At 37.1% G+C, this 16,496-nt stretch overlaps 1 protein-coding gene across 1 annotated transcript in view; it reads right to left on the bottom strand.

Annotated features, from left to right (window-relative positions):
* Positions 1 to 16,496, bottom strand: part of CCDC93 (coiled-coil domain containing 93) — a 113,592-nt gene that overhangs the window by 12,792 nt on the left and 84,304 nt on the right. The window contains exons 18-20 of the mRNA XM_007494070.3: positions 12,498 to 12,606; positions 7,532 to 7,614; positions 1,408 to 1,445 (exon numbers count right to left, since the gene is read on the bottom strand). Of these exons, the coding sequence (XP_007494132.2) occupies positions 1,408 to 1,445; positions 7,532 to 7,614; positions 12,498 to 12,606 (230 nt within the window). The remainder of the gene's footprint in view (positions 1 to 1,407; positions 1,446 to 7,531; positions 7,615 to 12,497; positions 12,607 to 16,496) is intronic.

The following is a 16,496-nucleotide window of genomic DNA, read 5'->3' as shown; positions in this document are numbered from 1 at the left end:
TAGATCAAAATCTGGCAATTGGAGAGTAACATTAACTCCTCCATGGAGGGATACCAGCAGTGATTTCCAGACCCTGAAAAATGAACATGCTAGAAGCAGTTTCTGTGTGTGCAGAGGGTAGAGTGCTAGAATTTAAATCAGGAAGACTTGAATTCAAATCCTGACTGTCTTGGACAGTTAGCAGCTGTGTGACTCTTGACAAGTCACTTACTTGTCAAGTAATTCTCTAAGTTATCTGTAAAATGGGCATAATAATAACATCCACTTCACAGAGCTATTTTGAAGATCAAATGAAACCATTTATGTGAAACACTCTGCAAACCTTTTAGTGCTTAGCCAATATTATTATAATTATATTTTAGCTTTGATGTTGGGTATTTTAAAAAAAATAATGGTTTTTAATCTGATTTATTTTTAAAATTACTAAATGTAGCATTTATTATTTTTTTTAAGTAGAAATAAAAAGGATTTTGGAATTGAAATTCTTTTTTTTTTTAATAGTTTCAAGATACTCCTTAAGAGAGCTAGACAATGCAAGCAAACCAACATTAAATAAAATGGAACTGACATCATATTATAATGTTCAATTTTGCACTTAGTAGACATGAGGTATCACACTCTCCCTTTTAAACTGGAATCATGGGGAGGGGAGGGTGGGGGTTTGGAAATGCCCCTAATATAAATACAAAAAGCATCAACAAGAAATAACATCCAAAATTTAAATAAAGAACAATAGCAACAACAACAAAAGGAACAAAGAATTAAAAATGTGGGTGATCCAAAGGACAATGGAGAGATGGATGGTGGGGATGGCACATTACCAGCGATTATGGTTCTCAAAATATAAGCTTGTAAAAGCAGGTGAGCTGGCCAGACAACACTACTAAAGGGTAAAAGATGGCTGCTAAGTGTTGCACCGATAACTAGTAAATGTGAAAAGATCCTGAGAAAGGCTTTCTGTGCATGGAGAATCTCCTCTCTGGAAGTTTTTTATAGATAGAAGAGAAGGCGAGAAGGCATGGGTGGATTATAAACTGAAAATATTGAAAGGAGTGCCCAAGATCACAGACCCATATTCAAGTATAAATTAGCACATGTTTATTGACTTAAAAAGATGAATCCAAAATTCTTTTAAATAGTAAGATTTCTAACACATTTAAAAGAGGATTTGATTTATATATAATTTCTTATAAGAAGAAATTGATTGTAGAAGTCAAGATATATTTATACTTAGCAGCAAGTAGAGGCTGGATGTCTAAGAATGGCATCCTCCCCCTTAACACTCGGATGATTATACTTTTTAAAACCACATCTTTAACCCATCCATGATACAAAGATAGCACATTTGAAAGTGCAGTATGTGCAGCATTTTAAAGGAAGGGGAACCAAGTGGTAAGGATTACTTACTGTTGGAAGTTTTCATGAATTGAATTCAGCAAAGAAATCTGAGGAAGAAAAATTCTGTGAGCAGAAGGATAACTGATTTTGAATTTTAAGGTGAACTGATTTGCATTTGAAGGTTATTTTTTTTCAACATCACTAGGAAGTTCACATTTTGCTTATACTGGCTAAGGAACATGCATTTTCCAACTGAGATGTACATAGCGAAATTACTTTATCACTCCTATACATGGAGGTTCTTATTTGAAAAAGATGCATTTTCAAAGTTTTTTTTTTTTTAATTTAGGAAAAAGAAAAAAATCAAAACAAAAACAATAACAACTAAAATAAAGGTAGAAATAATCATTTCACCAAAGAAATCCAAAGTAAAGGAAATTTCCAAATTCAGTTGGAGGGGAAGCTAAGATAAAATTAGTGCTATTTGTGTGGCATTGCTTCCATTGCCCCTTCCCAACATGCCGGTGTGTGTGATATTTTAATTGCTAGGAACCCATCAGTGGAGAACAAACAGAATAGAACATGTGCACCCATGAGATTTCTTTTTTTGCACAGTCTTCTTGACAAGTCCAACCCACTGCTGGAACACTCATGGGTCATCCTTGGAGTTCTATGACTACTAGCCCTCTACTTCACAGAAACAACTTTCGACCCACCCAAGAAGAAATTCCAAGAAATTCCTTCTGAACTCCAGGCTTTAGAAAGGTGCTGAATTAACAGTCAGGAGACTTGGGTAGCAGGCCTGGCTCTGTCACTAAGTGACTTTGTGTCCTCTAGCAAATTTCTTATCCTCTCTGATTTGGAGATTCATCAGGTGCAAAATAGGAATGATAAAGCTTACTCTCCCTACCTCATGCACAAAACACATATATAGTATACAGCATAATTATACACTGTTTAAACAGAAATTTAAAGACACAAAAGCAACTAGTAAAGTTTTTTTTTTTAAAGCACACTACAAATGCAAAAGAAGTCTATTGTGGCATTAATAGGTGAGGGCTTGGGTTTGGAACCTAAAGTTTTAACTCCTGGATGAGGAAACTTTTTCTCCTAATGCAGCTGGACTGTAAGTTACAACTTACAGTCTTAGAGAACTGCCTAGAGCATTGTTAAGCAGGCAGTGTTTAAGGTTAAATATTAAAAGGGGAAAGAATCCAACATCTTGTAAAACTACTAGATCAAGAAGAATTCATGAATAACAAGGTGCTTGCAGTAGGGACAGGCCTATTCCAGAATTCAGGATGATATCCCCAAAGCAGCCAAAACCCAACTCCCCAGAACACTAGGGCCTCCCTAGGAAAGACTGTCTGAGAATACACAGATCTTTAATGTTTGACCATATCATGACCTAAAAAGAATAGCATAGAAGGGGATTTTAAACACCGTTTAAATATAAATTGAAAGTTCAGTCAACAATAATATTGATGATGATAGTTAACAAGAGATTCGGCGCCAGGGACAGGGTGTTTGTGGTAATGCTTCCCAGAGATTTCTAACAATCATCTTCGAGGATGACAGATTCAGAATAATAAAGGGCATTCAAGGCCAGTTAGTCCAAAACTTTAAATTTACAGATCAGGAAACTTAACCCCAGAGATGTTATAGGACTGGCCACATTTGCAGAAATAGGTGACAAAATTAATATTTGAATTTAAGTCCTTTGGGATCAAGGTACATACATCTTGTCTGGAATAGAGTCATATGAACTAAATAAATTTATTTCCCTCACTCTGCTCTGTTCCAGCCAGATGAAGTCAAATCTCTGAGGAATGATTCTTTATGCTTTTTCTTGGACTTCAGAGAGCCTGGCATGTAGTAGGCACTTAATAAGTGCTCAATAATTTGACTTGATTCACCTCTTGGACATTAAATCAAAATGTCTCTAATTTGATAAAAGTGATTTTCTTGATATTTTATAAAGTCTTGATCAGAATTGTTTGGTAGAGATCTCAAATGGGTTTCAAAAAGCTAAAGGAAGACATTGAGAAGATGGGTAAAAGTCCATGAGCTATTACTTTACATGCAGAACAAATATTCCAATGTTTTGTAGAGAAGAACTTAATCGCTGCTTAATCATCACAAGGATATGGTTATAAACTCATCCATTTGGCAAGAGGTTAATCATCAGGCTGAGGGGAGAGAATTTGGGTTTAAATAGCAAAGAAGCTTTTGGTGCCAACAAAACCCTACTGACATCTCTAAAGAGTCCCAAGAATCCTACACCTACCTGGTGCTCACTGGGTCTAATTGATCACAGTTCTGACTAATCCACCACCAAATGGAGGGGAACTCCTCGCCCCCATCCCAATAAACAGCTTCTCTCTTGATGCTCTTTGCTGGTTCCTCACCACAAAGCCACTGTTAGCAGAGTCTGCCGTCCCCTTTGTGGAAACAACCCCAGAGGTGTTACAGGATTTTCTAAGCTGTTGATCACTGGCTCTGATCCAAGTCAGGCAGTCAAGATACAGCAAGTAAACCCTTGTGTTTAGTGCTCTGCTGGAGGGGAATAAGCGATGAAAAACACAGTCCCTGTCCAGTGGGAAACAAGCACACACATGTTCAAGGGCCAGGGCCAGGAACGAAGAAGGCACGACGCAGGGAGGCTGAGGCTGGGTCTGGTGCTCAGAGCCCTCCTCACCTAAGGCTCCTGGCCTTCTCATGCCACACCTGAGTGGACTCTGATCCAGGGGCCCTGGCCTTCTGTTCTGGGAGCTCTCTGTCTCAGCAGCAGGCCTTTCCTCTGACTCTTGCCCATGCCTGGAACATTCTTCCTCCTCATCTCTCCTTACCACCTGCCCTGCCTTCATCGAGTTCCACGGTCTATAGGAAGCCTCTCCCAATCCTTAATTCTGGAGCCTTCTCTCTGTTATTTATTCCCTGTTTATACTGTCCAAGCCTATTCATACATATTTGTTTGCTTGCTGTCTGCCTTGTTAGATTGTATGCTTTTTGAGGGCAGGGATTATCTTTTACCTTTCTTTGTGTTCCCCAGCACAGACAAAGGCACTAAATAGATGAATGACTAAATGTCGTTTCCCCTCTTTACATGTCACAGTTTATCCATCTGTCAAATAAGAGAGGTTGACTAGATGATGTTTTTCCTAAATATTTATTCGATTAAAGTGGGCAACAATTTAACTTGAGCATTATACCAACAATTGCTAATCCAGCATAAAACATGGAAAAATGGCAAGCTTCTCACTTTCCGGGTCCTTAATCTGCCTTTTGTCTGGTAGGAAGCAGCCCCAAATTGTCCCTAAATTTCATAAGGTCATGAACGTGAACCAGAGTTCTTTGAAGAAAAAATAAGGTTAAGTGATACGTCATTCCTTATTCTGTTAAGTGTGAGAAATAGACTTTTTTGGCTTATTACTTTTTCTGTGGGAAATATACTTCTGAAAAGTTTTTCTTAGTGACTCAAGGAGAAATATTTTCTTTCTTTTTAAAAAGAAATTTCTAATGATATCTTTTGTTTTTACTTCATTTTCTTTCCACACATATCTCTACTCCTCTAACCAGAGCCATTTCTTGTGACTAAGAATAAAAGAGAGAAAAGTTCTGTAAAACCAACATGTCAAGTGATAAATTAGACAGTATTTTAAAAGTTTTTGCAGAAATTGAAGACAAGTAGCATAAAAAAAAGAATATCTTGATTGGGGAAAACATCTTTGCCATCAAATGTCTCTGATAAAATTTGATATTTGATATACATAAGAAACTAATACAAGTATATAAAACCAAGAGTCATTCCAACAGTGGACAGAAGACATCAAAGTTTTCAAAAGAAGAACTATAACCTATTATCAACCATAGGACAAACTATTCAAAATCATAATTAATTAAAAAAAGATTCAATACTTCACACTCAGCAAATTGTCATAGACAATAAAAGTCAATGTAGGAAGGATTTTGGAAAGAAAGGATTATCAATCCATTACTGGTAGAACTGTGATTTGGTTCTTCAATGCTTGAAAGTCATTTGGAATCATGAAGTAAAAATGACTAAAATGTCCATATCTCTCTGAGATCCTACTGCTATGAATATACTGCAACAAAGTCGAAGACAGAAAAAAGGTCCCATATACACCAAATTATTTGTAGCAGCACTTTTTGTAGTAGCAATGGACTGGAAACAAAGTAAATACTCTGTTGATTAGGGAATAATAAAACTAACTGGAGTGCATGAATGTAGTGAAATTTATTATGCCATAATATGAACTGACACAAAATGAAGTAAGCAGAATCAATATTAAAAAAAGAGGACACAAAATGATTACAATAATATAAATGGAAGAACAACAACCAACCCCCCCTCCCCCCAACTGAACACTATATAATTATAGTGATATGGTTGATCTGATCCAGAAGAAAGAATGAGAAAATTCACCTCCTTCCATTTCTTTACAGGGGTAGAGGGGTATGGGTGCAAACAATACATAAAGACTAAATGATTTCTAAGATCCTTTCTTAACTCTGGGATAATTTTTTACTCCAAAAAGTACAAAATGAAAGTATAGGCTAAAAGGAGCTATATATTATAATGGAAAGAACAATGGATAGGGAGTCAGGAGATCTGAGTTCTAATCCTAGTTTTATCAATAATTAGTTGTGATTTGGGAATAGTAATTTCAATTTTCTTCAGCAGTTTCTTTATCTGAAAACAGTTCCATCTATTTCTATGATGTTGGACTTAAAGGAAAATTGCTAAGGTGATGATGCAGAAAGAAGAGAGTGTGACACCCCAAAAGGTTTCCTGGAAGTGATTATCTAGTCAGCTTTTATAGGAGGTAGTAAATTAATCTTGTTGGTAGTAAATTGAATATTTTAATTTCCTTATAGAAAACTTATAAAATCTAAGGTAATAAATGTAAACTACATTTTCATAAACACAATGATTCTAAAACAAATTCCTACAGCTATATTCTGTTTACTTTAAGTACTCATTAAGTACTTGTAAACCAGACCCTGGACAAGTTACTTTAAAGCTCTCTCAGGTTCAATTTTCTAATTTTTAAAATGGGGAGAAGGGGCAGAGGTGTATATGTGGTTTGATTGCTTCTAAAGTCCCTAGGATCCTACTTATTCTTCTCCCCAAATTCAAATTCAACATCTTTTAAATGTGCAGGGCACTGTGCTAGAAGCTTTATTACCCCAATTACATACCTAGTAATAAAGCAAAGTTGACAAGATATTATTATATAACAAGCTTTTCTCTGTGGTAAAAAACAGTTTTCCATGAAAAGCTTTCAATATTTCAAAGGGAAGTCTCATTTTTCATCCATGGCACAAAATAACTTTCTACAGTCCTCTTTGTCCTCCTTGACTTCATCTGGTGCTTTTTCATTGTTTCCCTGGAGGATCTTCTAGAACCTTAATAACTAAACAAAACTCTCCCTTTTCCTTGGTGGCCCTTCCCTCAATCAGTCTAGTGTCCAATTTAGCTTAGAATTATAGAGTTGGAAAGGGACTTTCAGATAATTCTACAAAGGAGGAAATAGATTCATTGAGGAGAAAGGACTTGCCTCAGGTTACATAGTAGCAGAGACAGGGTGAGAACCTTTTCAAGGTTCTGTCTTCAAATCAAGAACACTTTTCAAGTGTTTTTAAGTTACAACTTCTATGTATGCCATTACCTCAATTAGACTATGACCTCTCTAAGGGCAAGGCTGAGTTTCCTCTCTATAGAGGGACTGACACTTCTCTGTACATATGAGAAAAAGGTAAGGAATAAGCTAAAAGCCAAAAGATTTGACATGGAATATTTCTGAAGCAATTCCGAAGTCATCCTCTCCATTTTAATTTGCTTTCTCAACCATGGATTCTAAACCTTGAGTGTGTGTGTGTGTGTGTGTGTGTGTGTGTGTGTGTGTGTGTGTGTGAGAGAGAGAGAGAGAGAGAGAGAGAGAGAGAGAGAGAGAGAGAGAGAGGGGGAGAGAGAGAGAGAGAGAGAGAGAGAGAGAGAGAGAGAGAGAGAGAGAGAGAGAGAGAGGTCTGTGCAAACAACCAAAGGGATAGCCTAAACATGAAATTCATTTCTAGGGTCTTTTTATGTATGTGTCATCTAGACTGTGTCTCTGATTCTATCATTAATCTGTTACTCGATGATTGTTCTTTCTTGGATTAAATCTCTTACCTCTTTTTCCAAATAAACCTTCTTATCATCCAGTGTGTTGTATAGAGTAAAAAACTGCTTGGTTTCTTTGTGGGTTGCTGACACTGCAAATGATAAAATAAACAAAAATCAGTGAACTATGAAAAAATATATGGAAGCTATTGTCTTTTTTTCTCCCCCTATTGATCTGAAAGGTACACCCTATAGAACTGGAGATTTTTCTGTATTTATGACAAACTCATTAGGACCAAGGCCATGAAAAACAGGCTATGATAGTTGCTTATGTGACCCTGTAAATAAAGCCAATATTCCAGATCATATGAAATGTCAGACCAATATGTTACTATCTGAGCAGCCTTACTCCATATTAAAACCCCCCCAACACATCAAGGATCTTCACGGACTCTTGTTTCTTACAAAACTGGAGTTAATTGGCAAGATTTTCTAACCACCAGAGATGTACCAAATTAAGTCCTAAGGGAAAAGAGGCAAAAAGAATACTGGGTCCAGTAGAAGATAAACATCCAAGTTGGGGATAAAGTTACTAAACACTTTTAAGAGTGAAGGGGTGATGTGTTAGGTGGGGTTAAAGCTGGGGAGCTACCCTCATCAACACTGCCTGCCTAAGATTCTCTGAATCTAGGTGGCATAGTTCCATTTAAAATGAAGAGGAAAAAACTCTTTCCCTTAAAAGAATTTCAGTTAGTGCTCCTTAAAAGTGAAAAGGATTGATGTATGAAGTCATGAATTTCTCATTAGTAGAAGTATTACAGTAAAAGCTGGATGTCTACCTTTTGTGGATATTATGACGAGGAATTTAAATATAATTTCTATAAAGTGAACTCTGATCAACATGCAATGACCAACCACAATTCCAGTGTGCTTCTGATGAAACATGCTCCCTACCTCCTTTCAGAGGTGGAAGAATCATAGCAAGGATTGTGACATGGGTTTTGTTTTTCTTGCTTTCTTAGTGGGGGGTAGGGAAGGTGGGATGAAGAGAAGGTAGACCTTAATGAAAATAAAATTAAATTAAATTAAAAAAAGATTATATTAAGTATATGGACAAACATGTCAATGTTGGTGATCTCTCTTATGTGCAGCCTATCAGCAAATGACAAGAAAGTCTGATCCTTGGACCCCCAAAACAGACCAGTTTCTGACTTCAGACAATAAAGATGAGAAAGACATGGTAGTAATGCGGAAAGACCCTAGATTAGGAATCAGGAGACCTGGGTTCAAATTCTGGCTCTTATTTTTACTAACTGTGTGAACAAGAGCAAATAACTTCACCTATTTCCTTCTCAGTTTTCTCATCTACAAAATAAGTATAGAAATATTTGTATTATTTATCTTTCATAATTATCATGGGGAAAGTAAACTTTTAAAGTGAAATTTAAATGTTAGTGCTGTTATTATTTGAAAAGCCATGTTGATACCTCTTAAATTCAGCTTAAAAGAAAAAGAAAAATGATGAAAGCAGGGAAAATCATATTATAAGGGGCCTTATATAAAGCTAGGGGCCACAATATTTAGAATACATACACTGCTAGAATGAAACCGAAGAAATAATGAAAACAATGAATAGAGGATAAAAGCTTGTGATGCTTTCCCAAGTGGAAATGTCTGCCTTCTTTGGCAAAAGTTACAAGGCCTACAATTAGCCTCTTCACTTAGCTAAGAAACTGAAAAAATATTATGCCCAAATCATCCTTTCTGCAGGTCAGTAACTACTGCCAGCACCACTGTGAACTTACGACTCTCAGGCTGATATCAAGGGAGTTACATCTGAAGGAAAAGTGACTCCAATAAGCCTCTCTTAGTTGATGGCAAAGAAGGGAGAAGAGGAAAGTGAGAAGAGCAGAAGGAGAAGAGGAGGGAGAAAAGTGACAAAGGAGACACAGCTAGTGTTCCTAGTCAGGGATGGCTGGCCAAGGCTGGTGCTGGCATGGTGGGGGATGCTGTTTTCAGTTCAGCCTCTGGGGCAATTCCAGATTTAACAGGTATGGAGAGAGCATGAAGTCATCGGTCCTCTTGGTCAATAACAACATTTCCTCATGGAGCATTTTGTCTGCTCTTTCCTGATGCATAGCTATTAGAGAAGAAGCGAAAGCCAGATGGAGCAATGGATAGAATGCTAATCCTGGAGTTAGGAAGACTTGAGTTCAAATCCAACCTCAGACATATCCTAGCTGTATGGCCATAGGCAAGTCATTTAACCAGTTTGCCTCAGTTTCCTTAACTGTGAATTAGGGATAATTATGTCACAGGGTTGTTGTGAGGATCAAAATGAGATAGTAATTGTAAAGTGCTTAGCACAGTGTCCGACACATAGTAGGTGTTAAGTAAATGTTTATTCCCTTCTCTTTTCCTAATACATTTATTATAAGAATTATTAGTAAGCCTGTATAGTATGTGATTTTTTTTTCTGTTTTGGGAAGCCATGATTTGATCCCAAGGTATAAATGAATCAATTCACTAATTGCCTGAGTTATAAAAGGATCTTATTCTATGGTTAATTCTCCTTAACATGCAATATGCTTAGGGGGCAGCTGGTAGCTCAGTGGATTGAGAGCCAGGCCTAGAGATGGGAGTTTAGTTTAGTTTAGTTTAGTTTAGTTTAGTTTAGTTTAGTTTAGTTTAGTTTAGTTTAGTTTAGTTTAAAATCTGGTCTCAGACACTTCCCAGCTGTGTGACCCTGGGCAAGTCATTTGACCTCCATTGCCTAGCCCTTACCGCTCTTCTGCCTTGGAACCAGTACATAGTATTGATTCCAAGATGGAAGGTAAGGGTGCTTCATAGACAAGAATAATATCTATTGTACAATCTGATGAATTTATTCAACATCTGCACTTCTTCATACATGCAAAAGCAGGGTAGTCCTACAAAGGGCATTAGTCACATTTGATGCTGTTAATAAATAATGGTAATTTAGAATTTATCCCCTGAATGCAGGACAGCTGTATGATATCATGGAGTAAATATGGGACCATCAGGAATCAGAAGACTGGGATACATTTTAGATTTGGTTCTTCCACTCACTTCTTGTGTCACCTTGGAAAAGTCATTTAACTTCTTTGGTGTTTTGGTATTTGAATCTGGAAAGGGTGGAGTAATAAAAACAACAACATTTATCCCAGCTAGCTCATAGGGTAAAATTTTCACTGGCAGCATTTATTTCTGAATGATCTTCATATTAGGTTGTGACATAAATAATTCACTTTTTTAAAAAGCACTGCCAACAGTGATAGACGTTGAGAGAAAGAAGTTCTCCAGCTCATGCAACCACTTCTTTGGAGTCAAATTTCTTGATCCTCCCACCCCCAAGATTAAGTGCCCAACTCAATACATGGTTCAGTAAACCATGCCAGAGCCTCTTCTCTTTAGGAACTTTCAGTCTATTTCACAACAGACAAGAACTAATGTGGGAAAAAAACACTTTGGCTGCCATTTTGCTATAGCTCCAATTGGACATTCCATCTCCCACTGCTGGGGTTTTATGTAGATTTTCATCCCATGCCTAGAATGAGCTCCCTTCTCTGCTTTTTTAGAATCCTTTTTTGATCTCCCTAAGTGTATATGCTCTATGCCATAGCATTCCTAACACAACTCAACACAGGCATTTTATATTAATGGGGTCCCAGAAATACTGAGGCATCCATACCTGGAGACAGGAGGTCCTGGGTTCAAATCAGACCTCAGACACTTCCTAGCTGTGTGACTGTGAGCACCCATTGCCTATCCCTTACTACTCTTCTGTCTTAGAATTGATACTCAATACTGATTCTAAGATAGAAGGTAAGAGTTTAACAAAAAATACTGAGGTATTTGCAGATAATAATAAATCATTAGCCAGCTGTTACCTTTCCTCTAATACAATGTGAACTTCTCAAAGGCAGAGAGACTATTTCTTTTGTATCTCCAGCACCTAGCATGGCGCCTGGCACATAGTAGATGGCTAATGATTACTTTGGTTTTGATTGGCACTTTCCCTCCCACCTTATGTAGATATATTTCAGTTGAAATCTGGGTTTGACTGAATGGAATTAGAGTAGTTAGCCACAATCCATGTTTTGGAAATGAACTTTTCTAATTTTTATTCCAGTTATTCATGAATATTCTTAGAATTGGCCCCCTTTAACTTTTTTTTTTAATCCTTACCTTCTGTCTTAAAACCAACACTGAGTATTTTTTTTATTTAAAAGAAAATGTAAAAGAAATCACTCAGTAAAAGTTTGAAGATTTACCAGCAAAACAAAAAACAACAACTTTGTATTGGTTCTAAGATAGAAGGTAAAGGGTAGGCAATTAATTGGGATTAAGTGATTTGCCCAGAGTCACACAGCTAGGAAGTGTTTGAGGTCAGATTTGAATCTAGGTTCTCCCCAGCCTGGGCCTTGTGCTCTGTTAACTACCTCGCTGTTGCCCTATCCAAACTGATCTTGCCTCTTTTCCAAATTCTCTCCTATCATTTTAATCTGCGCTGGATAGACAAGGATCGAGTACGCCACATTTCACGCATGCCTGTGCGAGCCTTCTTCCTCACTGAGACTAGTAGGCAGCCCCCTCTGAAGGGAGGGACCAGTCCTTGGTTCTTCCAGTCATGCTTTCCCCCAGCACTAGCTGTGACATAGCACCTTGGACAGCGCTCTGCATCCAACAACAGCAGGCTCTCAGTACATGTATGTTGGCTGGCTGTTCAAGATAAGGTCTGCTCCCAGAGCCCCACATCGAGAGCTCAATTAGATACAAAGAAGGTGTCAACGGAGAATGCCAAGGCATTGTGATTTGGATTTATGGGCTGCTCCACCGGGAGCTTACATGGAATGTGGGCAAAGTGAGCATGAATGTGATTAAATGAAATCCTTACCCATGATGGCATTAAAAGAATTTGCTGTGATTCATGCGCCATCATTTAGAAACACGACGAAGCCCTCCCTTCCATTATGCTGAGCCCCGGGAGTGCATTCTTGGTCAATACACCTACCCTGACTGTAGAGTTCAATAAATCTCTTCTGATACTGTGTTAACTCAGCTCTGCTCGGTACTTCATCAATCTTGCGTTGCAAAATTGCTATTTCTCGGTTTCTTCGAGCCTAAAGGCAAGGGAGGAAAAACACTATTCTGTAATTGGTCATATGTGGCCTGCAGAATGTCAGAAGGAAGTCCTTTTGGGGTCCCTTCCCAGCACACTTAGAGATAAGAGGTTAAGTGGTGCAACCCGCTAGTGAACTCTAGTGGGCTCTAGTCTTCTGACTCCAATCTGACTGGCCATGTAAGAGTTCTCACAAAAAGTTCAGTTGAGTTCAGTTGGACAAGCTCAGAAAAAGCTGTGGTGGTGGAATTTTTTCAGAGAGGCCAATAATATAATGGATATATGCCTGCTTGGGACATAAGCAAATGATGGTGGCAAGTGAAATGCTAAGCAAATGAAGGCTATAGGACTGAGAGGAAATGGGGAGGGACTGCAGAGAAATTTTAACAGCTATGTGAAAAGTAGGCTCTAACTTACTTCACATTATTCCCATTCATGAACTCTAATATTTCCAACCCCACTGGCTGCCATCTTGCCATAGCTTGAATTAGACGTTCCATCTCCCACTACTGGTGTGAGCTCCCTTCTCCCCTTTGCCTTTTTAGAATTCCAAATTTCCTTCAAGATCTGATCATGTGTCAGCTCCTATGAGAATCCTTTTCCGATTCCCCCTAGTTGTTTGTGCTCTATCCTGCCTTGAAATACTCTCCCTTCCATCATCCTCTGTCCAAGTTAATCCTATAAATCCTTTAAAGTTCAGCGCAAGTCAGTCATTCAAAGTAGCACTTATCAAACATCTACTATGTGCCAGGCACAGTGTTAGGTGCTTCTCACCACCTCATTTCAAATTCCCTCCTACTTCTGGACTTACGTGACATTTAATGTCTACAGCACTCATCCGGCACCCATTGGACACTTCCTTTCCCAACTATAGCTTAAGGGCAGAAATAATGCCTTTTTTTAATCTATCTATCTATCTATCTATCTATCTATCTATCTATCTATCTATCTATCTATCTATCTATCTATCTATCTTTCCAAGAGTACCTAATCAAGTGAATGCCTCAAAGGAATTGGCTTAAGTTAGGATACCAAGAATTAATTGAGACAAATATTTTTTAACCATTTCAGAGGTACACTGATTTTTATCTCTCTTTCTCAATTTACCCAGCTCCTACTATCTGCTTCTCCCAAAATAAGTGCTATGTGACATATAACAAAGTCAGCACTGTTACATGAGTCAGTTCTAAGAATAATACAGAATTCTGCCTCTGAAAGTGGCACTAAGGGACATGGTATGAGTTGGCACAACTGCCCTTCATGACATCAACTTTGCAAGGTTAGAGTATGTGTAATTGAAACACCTTTAATTCATTTAAGTCATTACAGATTTATCATCCATAAACTTACCTAAGCCTCTCTTTTAAACTATTTATACTTTCATTTTATGTCACCTCTTGGAATAATAAATGTGTGAGTACTTCCTTTTGTTTTTCTTAGAATGATCACTTTTAAATTTCAAAGGAAGTCCCAGTTCTAATATCCCAGGATATGAAGAAGTCTGAGTTCATTCAATCCACATCTTTCATTATATTCTAAAACTTGATCACCTCTCTTCATATTTTCAGATTCAAGAGGTCTGCTTTTATTGCTTTCAATTAAAGTGTATTAGAGATTGAAATGGACCCTTATCAAGGAACAATCATGGTTCCATAGGTCCAATATTACCCACCTTTTGACAGAGAGGTGAAAGATTCAGCATGTAAGAATGTGGCCAATGAATGGGATAGAGGAAAAATGCTTGATAATTAAAAAAAAAATTAAGTTATGCCTTTTTGGGAAGGTTGGGGAAGATAGGTTTGTGGAAATGCAAAAGAGCAGGGATTTTTAACCATGAGTCTGTGAATTTGTTTTCAGCATTTCAATAATTGTATTTAATATAATTGGTTTCCTTTGTAATCCAATGTATTTTATGCATTTAAAAACATTAGTCTAGGGAGCAGCTGGGTGGCTCAGTGGATTGAGAGCCAGGCTCAGAGATGGGAGGAGCTGGGTTAAAACCTAGCCTCAGACACTTCCTAGCTGTGTGGCCCTGGGCACGACACTTAACTCCTATTTCCTAGTCCATACCACCTTTCTGCCTTAGAACCAATACATAGTATTGATATTCTAAGACAGAAAGTAAGGGTTTAACTTTTTTATTTATTTTTTTTAATTAAAACATCAGTCTAAAAAGGAGTGCATAGACTTCATTCACCAGACTGCCAAAAGGATCAATGACACAAGAGGATAAAATGACTTGCTCAAGAGCAATTCAAGGCCTTTCATGGTTTGGCTCTTAATCTATAATTCCATTTAGAATATATTGTGGAGCATGGGGTAAGGTATTAATGGCCTTATTTCTGCCAGACTGTTTTCTAGTTTTCCTAGCAGTTTTCCCCCCCTTGTTTTAATCAAAAAGGAAGTTTTTCTCTATGTAACTTATGTTTTCCAATTCATCAAATATTGGGTTATTGAGTTCTACTGTTGATTCTTACTTCTCTAGTCTTCCATTGAACTATCTTGCTATTCTTTAATCAGTGGCCAGATAGTTTTGATGGTTTGTTAAGTTGCTTTATAATATAGTTTGAGGATTGAAAGTGCTATTTCTCCTTCATCCTTATTTCTTTTCATTTCTCTTAATATTCAAGAGTTTTTGTTTTTCCAAATGACTCATTATTTTATCAAGCTCTGTTAAAATATTCCCATGGTAATGTGATTGGGATAGCTTTATAAGTATAGATTAATTTTGGTACCATTATCATTTTTTTATTATATTGACACAGGTTAGCCATGAGCACTAAATATTTCTACAGGTATTTAGGTAGTTTAATTTTTTAAGGGAAGATTTGTAATTGGATCTATGTAAGCTTTTTGTATGCTTTGGGAGACTGATCCCCAGACATTTCAAGCATTTTGTAGTTATCTGGAATGGGATTTCCCTTTCTATTATTACTTCTTGTGTTTTGTCATTATTATATAGAAATGATGTTTATTTTTGAGGTTTTATTTTGCAGTCCAGAATTTTGCTGAAGCTATTAACTATCTTTGCTGATTTCCTGGAGTTTTCCAAGAAAACCATCATCAAACCAACAAATAGGGATAGTTTTCCTTCTTCTTTTCCTATTTTTATTTCTTTAGTTCCTTCCTCTTGTCTTATTGCTATTTCTGGCATTTCCAGAACTATATCAAATAAGAATGGAGAGTAGACATCCTTGTTTCATTCCTATATCTACTAGGCTATTCTAGTGTATCCCTAATTCCTAAGATGATTATGCTTAGTTTTATATATATGATTTTTGATATTAAAAAATAATTATGCCTATACTATGCCAGGTTTTTAGCATAAAAGAGTGCTATATCATCCTTGCATTCCTGAAATAATCCTACTTGATCAGAAAGAAAGATTTATTCAGCAAATTGTGATATTTAGTTTGATACAATTTTGTTCAAAATTTTTGAGTCAATGGTTAATAATGATATTGGCCCAAATTTTCTTGCCTTGTTTAATCTTTCCTTGGTTTAAGAATTAGAACTATTTTTGTCTCATTAAAAATACTAGTAGGGTGATTTCTTTCTCAATTTTTAAGAATAATTTGTGATTTATAGACTAATTCCTACCTTTCAAAGTCAAGTTCAAGTCTCTCTTGTCTTTTATAGAATTTCCCTGACTTTCCTGGATTTCAGACACTAGTATTTCTGTATTACATTTGGCAAATAGTTCATGCTACTTTGTATTATTTCTCTCTCTCTCTCTCTCTCTCTCTCTCTCTCTCTCTCTCTCTCTCTCTCTCTCTCTCTCTCTCTCTCTCTCTCTCTCTCTCTCTCTCTCTCTCTCTCCCCCTCCCTCCCTCCCGTTTCTCCAACAACAGTGAAAGGTCTCCAAGGGCAGAGAGATCTAGTTTTATTCCA

Source organism: Monodelphis domestica, chromosome 4, assembly GCF_027887165.1.
Source record: "Monodelphis domestica isolate mMonDom1 chromosome 4, mMonDom1.pri, whole genome shotgun sequence".
Lineage (NCBI taxonomy): Eukaryota > Metazoa > Chordata > Mammalia > Didelphimorphia > Didelphidae > Monodelphis > Monodelphis domestica.
This window is presented reverse-complemented; position numbering and strand designations above follow the sequence as displayed.